The following is a 6,584-nucleotide window of genomic DNA, read 5'->3' on the forward strand; positions in this document are numbered from 1 at the left end:
GTTGGGGGAGGTGCTGTAACACCTTCAGAGCACTGCTGAGGTACTCTTGAGCAAGGTACTGAACCCACAAACGCTCATATAGGGCCCTGCGATGAACTGGTGACTGAGCCAGGGGTGGACCCTCCCTGTGATCCCAAAAGGGATAAAGTGGGTAAGAAGACGAAACCTTTTAGACCAAAGCAGGTCATGAGTGGACGGCTCTACAAGCACCAGTCTCTTCACTTTGCCTGCGTTTGTTGCCATAGTTACACTTTACACTGAAGGCCGTTGCATCTCTCGTTAAGATGGCCGCCCGATCCTCCGGCATGCAACGAAAACCGTGGATAAATGTGGCAATACGAAAAAAAACAAAAACAAATTATGACCCCAATCCACTGACAAATGACGGACAGTACCGTTAATACAAACAAGTGATTTTATTTTTCCAAAAGTTATACACATAATGTACATAAACACCACCAAAATAAATCCAAAAGTAACGGATTGCACAAGACCGCAGAAGGTTCACGTGCAGTTAGATTAGGGATCACCTGTACATACAGAATTCATTATAATCTCATTGCTGAAGGCACGCTTCATCACACCCACACCGTACTGCACCCATGACCACACACACGCGCTCACACACACCACTGTGGGATGTATTCAGATAAATAATGTTGGTCTTGCAGTGCATCCACTTTCTCATAAATAAAATATATTCTTAAAAATGTACAGTACAGCAACTACATCTGCTGGTGTTCCTCTACTGGGACAGAGGCGCCTTCTATGTCACTAGTCCACACAACACTGTCTACGACTCCTTGGGCCATCACGCCCTATTCCGTTCTGCCCCCGCTTGCAGTCCGTGCACCCTGCTTGGCCAGAGACTGACCAAGCCCCCAAATTCAGAACCCATTGAAACCCATTCTGGTACAGTTAAGAGTCCAGTTAAACCCCCAGCCACCGTGCAACAGTTGAACCTCGTCCTGCAAAAGTGCTCAGATAAAGAGAGTGTGAGGGCCTCTCAGATCCGTGTTGGGTTCCCCGGCGTGATGGTGCATTTGTTGCTGGAAGTGCCGAGATGTTACATAGGCAGCCTGTCAATCAAACAGGATTCAGTTAATCACAGCCGGGTGGTTACGTCATCAGCAGAGGAAACGTTTCGTACCTTTTTCTAGGTTTTACTTCCCATCCATCGCGGCATTTGAGGAAATTTAGCGATTCTCCCGGTGAAATGTTTATTTTTTCGGGATCTTCAGCACAAAACGTGAACCTGTGAAGGACAAGGAACCTCAGTAAATCTTTGTCAACATGACAGCAGCCCCCAGGGGCGTCGTCCTGCCGGCTTACTTTTTCTGCGTTTCCCCGGCTTTCACGCGAATCCGTCGGACCTGTAGGACGGGTTTTGCTTTCCAGCCCCAGAAGGACTTTTTCAGGTTCTTCCAAAGGGAATTCCAGGAGTCGGCCTCCCCTTCCCAGTTCAGACGAATCTTTAGCAGATCCCCGATATCTTCCTCCGTAAACACCAGGAAGGTGTTGGTCAGGTTCAGCCCAATATCACCCTCAAAGCTGCACAAAGGGAAGAGAAAGTAGGATAAGTGCTGAGTCATGAAATACTCACTCATTTTATCTTCACTGCTTTAATCAATCGGTGCGCTTGCACGTGTCAGGACCGGCAGGCACTTACACGTCAACAAGTATGTTGTCTGTATCTTTATGGGCGCCGTGCAACTGAACATAGAAGGTGGGTTCTGCGTTGTCCGACCTTTTCCTGTTGAACACGTGCATCTTCATCTGATAATGGTAGCCTATAAACCATAATCAATCATCAGTGTTTGGCCATTGACGGAGCCGTATGCTGTGTGGCAGCAGGAACCATAAATCATAATATAGTGATTAGTAAAAAGATAAGGAGCTACAATTAGAAACTGGATTTGTAGAGACTTGCATCCGTTTTAGTGCAGTAAACACACAGCAGCCAGAGATGAGACTATGAGGGACTCTACTCACCTCCGAAGGGGGTGTCAGCGCGCGTCTTCAGGTACATTTTACTGTTGCGCCTCTTGCGCATTTTCCTGGCGTTGTAGCCGATGTTGTTGCAGCGGTTCTTGCGGCAGCTGAGGCAGATACCCTTTCTGAAGCGATCGGGGCCGGTGCACTGGTAGGCGAAGCTCACGTGGTCTCGGTTCATCAGGGAGTCCACAAACAGGTGCACGGCACGCTCGTGCTCGCACTTCATCATGTCCATGACATCTGCACCACGGGAGGAAGGAACGCTCGGGTTAACGCCATAAAAAGGCGGTACCTTGTGCACGTTTGGGGGAAACAAAAACTCACTTCCTGCCACAGCCAGCACGTCGCCCAGCGTACAGCCGGGCTGCACCTCGCCGCCGTTGGGGTAGATGTCGATGTCTCCGATGGGCCGCTTGATCCCGATGCTGACACCCAGGGGTTCCCTCGTGTACGTGTGCAGAACATCCACAAAGTCGGCGTCGTCAGGAGAGAGACGCCTTTCCTTCTCCACGTCCTCAAACAGGGGTCCTGCTGGGTCCAGACCTGTGACAAAGGCAAAATTCCACCAATGAAAAGGGGCGGAAAAAAGGAGCTAAACAGCGTCCGCTGCATATTTGTGCCATGTGGAAATTACCGGTAATCCTGCCGATGGTCCCTCGCACGTGTGTCCCGGCGTATCCGGCTACATGAGCGCCTAAACTGTAGCCTATCAGGTGCACGTTCTGCAGGGCGAGCTGCTGCTCATCCTGTCGGGGAAGGAAGTGGCAGCGTTCACGTCAGCAGCTGCAACCACCGACACTAAACACACATTTAAATAATCCTGGGATTCAGCCAGTCGCCGTTGGTCACGCTGGCACCGGAGCCGAGCTCGGTTAACCCACACAGAATCTGACAGGCCATCTTTTCCATCTGTCCCAGTTTCAGAACCAACACCCGAGCGGCCTGAAAGCCTCCTCACTCCAGTTTTAATACAGTCTAAACAGTAAACATCACCTTTGTCTCCGAGTAAGAGAAGCCAATAATGAGCTCCAACAGAAAAGGAGGATTAAAGCATCTCTAAAAGTACCCCAAAACGGCTCCTCTCGGGGTAATCCGAGGGTACCACAAAAACCCGGCATTATTAAAGAAGCTATTCAGCATACCGTTGCCCTGTTCTAAACCTGTTTTGACAGCTCTGTCACATGCACAAATAACAAACTACACCTATAAAAAGATGGAGGGAAGGCTTTGGGTTTGGAATCAGCACCACTGACCACACCAGCGCCGATCAGACAGGGAACATTACACCTGTGCTCGGGAATGTGCACAAACCTGAAGCCAGTTGAGCATAGCGGCGATATCCAGGCCCACGGCGTGGGTGTAGTTGACGGCATCGGGATACAGCTGCTGGGCCATCGGTAACCAATCCACAATGACCACATTGGCTTCGGTTTCGCGCTGCATCACTGCAGAGACCAGCTTGTACATCCAGCTCTCGAATATCCCACTGATCTACCAGAGGGAAACGCAAGGCCACATTCACTCCGTGCAATCAGTTTTAAATAAAGCATTTCCCACAAAGCAGACGCAGGAACATCCAGCTACCGTCCAGCCGTGGATGATGAAGATGGTCTTGGTTGTGGCGTTGAAGCCGCACTCCTCCAAACATCCCTTTTTGCCTGCCTGCAGGTAGCAGCCCACCTGGTCCAGGTCTAAACTCTTTCTCATGTTGTACTTGACTGCACCCAGAGCGCTGGAATTAGGCGACAGCTCATCGAACCCATCATCACCTGAGGGGAACATCGAGCATACATGTTACGCTTTGGTTTGGTTTTAGTCTCCATTTTTCAGTTTGAACCGCACTAAACACACCAGCAATCATCTCTTAGACTTGAGAATCTGGATTTTGCAGCAACATCCGCCACAAATAACTCCATCCGAGCACAAGATGTGGAGCAGAGTGCCGCCTAAACTGGCACTTTATCATTTCAAAATGACATTCAAGGCGAGTGCGTGTGTGCGTAAAGGACTGTTTTTTTATTCCTCCGGACGATTTTAGAGCGCGGCTCCAAATTAGAGCTTGAAAAATAAATCAGCACGATTTCTTTGTGCTCGAACGCGTTTATTAAACCAAGAAGCCACCCTGAGCCAGCTGAGAGTTAAAGTCAGGTCAGTGGGAAGACGTGGATTCGGCGGACCGCCTCACAGACGTGGCGCCGCGTCCACCTGCCCCAACACACGGAAAAAGGGACACGTCGCAGCCTGGCGGGGTTCAAATCCACTCCCGTTTTTCTGGCTCACTCAGCCGGCAGCAATTGTTCGCGTTTGTAGGGCTCCTGACAAAACCCCCAAACGCTGATTGATAATTAGACACACCAGTTCAGAAGGGAGATTTGCGCGCTTTTTCCCCGCCGAGTGCGTGTTTCACACTTACCACACTGACATTAAATGAATTTAGCGCCTGGGAGTGGAGTACATTTAGATTTGGGAGAATAATCACAGTTTCTTACCTTTAAGAACAGCGTTTTCTCCGTGGGTGGAGGAGAGAAGCGCAGCGGCAAACTGGAGGAAAATCCACAGCAGAGGGGCTTTGTGATTCATCTCTGGGGCTCAAATCGCCTGTGTGGGAATCTGAAACGTCCTGTGGGTGTAAAACCTCTTGAATTGTATTGCTAATGGCAACGCAGTGGGTAGGTGAGTGAGTTCAGCTCCACTGGCGACAAAGACTGAGCCAGCCGCCGGTGCGTTTTTTTGTTTGGTGCGCGCCTGTGAAAGCACCCAAATGTGTAAATCAGCATCAGGCGTGTGATTAGAGTTTTAAATACTTTCCTCGTTTTAGTCATCTGATCATCGGCTGATCTATCGTGGATCCCATTGGTCAAGCCCACGTTTCTTTACGTTGGAAAGGCGTGGCGAGGCTGAATGAAGTCGTAGTAGGCTTCCTGCGCGAGCGTCTCAACCTTTGAGGGGTGTGTTCAGCTGACGCAAACCGCCATAAAACACACTCGACGGCTCTGTTTTGGAATGAAGGTCACCGTGGTTCACAACTTTGTTTCCAAGCGGCGCCTAATAAGCTTCAAAGGAGTGCGTGCGGGACGAGCGCGTTGTCTGGAGCTTAAAATAGAGGCTGGAAATTCCGGTTTTTTCCCCTTTATCATACGTGGGAATACTAGAAATAAACAAAATAAATAAACCGGGGCCCGTGCGTGTGTACGATGGGGGGACACTTCCACTGAAAGCGCGCACCCCTTTGCTCATGGCGCGCTGCCAAACCATCAGCTTACTCCACTGGCCGGATTCAATTGATGAAGGAAAGAATAGACGCCCCCCCCCCCCCCCCACACACACACACAAACAATATCACTACTGTGTTGTGTACGCCAGCGTGCTCTGCCCAGCAGGAAGCCTCCACCCCCACCCCCACCCCCCCAAACGCAGCCCCACACCTGAGCATCGGGTGAGCAGCCCACCGAGATAAGCCAGGAAGGAATTTATGGCTGCGCACCCGCGGGTTTATGGATTTATTAGGGTTATGGTTATCTGATGTTACCAAACATGATGTGCAGTTCTTGCAAGGAACTCAGATGAAATCCGACCCGTGTGTGTGATCTGCAAGGATCTAAAATCGCTGTTTCACCCGTTTTTCACTTTTCAGAATTGACCCTTTATGCTTATGCGTCATCACGGTGGACGGAGGGCGTCGCTGTTTGCGAGAGTTCAAGTTTTGAAGTGACCCAGCGCAGCACAGCCTGTTTGAGATGTTTCCGTCAGGCTTTAGAGCTCATCACAGCACCGAAACAGCACTTCTTAAAGTTACTAATGATCTTCTCATAGCTTCAGATCATGGACTGGTCTCTATGCTGGTTCTGCTGGACCTCAGTGCTGCTTTTGATACAGTTGATCACAGCATCCTGTTACAGAGACTGGAACATGTGATTGGGATTAAAGGGACAGCACTAGACTGGTTTAGATCATACTTATCTGGTAGATACCAGTTTGCTCATGTCCATGGTGTTCCCTCCTCATACAGTAGGGTTAGCCATGGAGTTCCTCAAGGTTCTGTACTTGGACCAATCCTCTTCACCTTGTACATGCTTCCCTTAGGGAACACTATTCAGCAGCATGGAATAAATTTTCATTGTTATGCTGATGACACTCAGCTTTATTTATCCATGAAACCCGAGGAGACAGAGAAGTTAGTGAAGCTTCAGACCTGTCTTAAAGACATAAAGTCCTGGATGTCTTCAAATTTCCTCCTCCTTAACCCAGGAAAAACTGAGGTCATGGTGTTTGGTCCTGAACCTCTCAGGGATAGATTAGATCACATGATCACTCTAGATGGTATCTCATTAACATCTAGTCTCTGTGTGAGGAATCTTGAAGTAACTTTTGATCAAAATCTCTCCTTCAACTCACACATTAAATTAGTCTCTAGAAGTGCCTTTTTTCACCTGAGGAACATCTCAAAGATCAGGAAACTGCTGACGCGGCATGATGCTGAAAAGTTAGTCCATGCATTTGTTACTTCCAGGCTGGACTTTTGTAATTCTTTATTATCAGGGTGTCTAAACAACTCTCTAAGAAGCCTCCAGTTGATCCAAAATGCTGCA

General features: G+C 49.1%; 1 protein-coding gene across 1 annotated transcript; it reads right to left on the bottom strand.

Annotated features, from left to right (window-relative positions):
• Positions 1-397: 397 nt before the first annotated feature.
• On the bottom strand, positions 398-4,790 carry lipg (lipase, endothelial). Its single transcript, XM_011615814.2, has 10 exons — positions 4,485-4,790; positions 3,580-3,764; positions 3,307-3,486; positions 2,630-2,741; positions 2,320-2,538; positions 1,993-2,235; positions 1,670-1,790; positions 1,333-1,551; positions 1,151-1,255; positions 398-1,079 (listed from the first exon to the last, which is right to left on the bottom strand). Exons 1-10 carry the CDS (start codon positions 4,573-4,575, stop codon positions 1,067-1,069), a joined length of 1,488 nt encoding a protein of 495 aa, XP_011614116.1. The 5' UTR covers positions 4,576-4,790; the 3' UTR covers positions 398-1,066.
• Positions 4,791-6,584: the final 1,794 nt, after the last annotated feature.

Source organism: Takifugu rubripes, chromosome 21 (genome assembly GCF_901000725.2).
Source record: "Takifugu rubripes chromosome 21, fTakRub1.2, whole genome shotgun sequence".
Lineage (NCBI taxonomy): Eukaryota > Metazoa > Chordata > Actinopteri > Tetraodontiformes > Tetraodontidae > Takifugu > Takifugu rubripes.

Bases quoted from the DNA above. Each gene is read 5' to 3' on its own strand.
- lipg (XM_011615814.2), bottom strand. From the start codon at position 4,575: ATGAATCACAAAGCCCCTCTGCTGTGGATTTTCCTCCAGTTTGCCGCT. The intron at 2,742-3,306 runs GTTTGTGCACAT...CTTCCCCGACAG, and splicing joins CTATGCTCAACTGGCTTCAG to GATGAGCAGCAGCTCGCCCT. The intron at 1,791-1,992 runs GTGAGTAGAGTC...TATGGTTTATAG, and splicing joins CGCTGACACCCCCTTCGGAG to GCTACCATTATCAGATGAAG.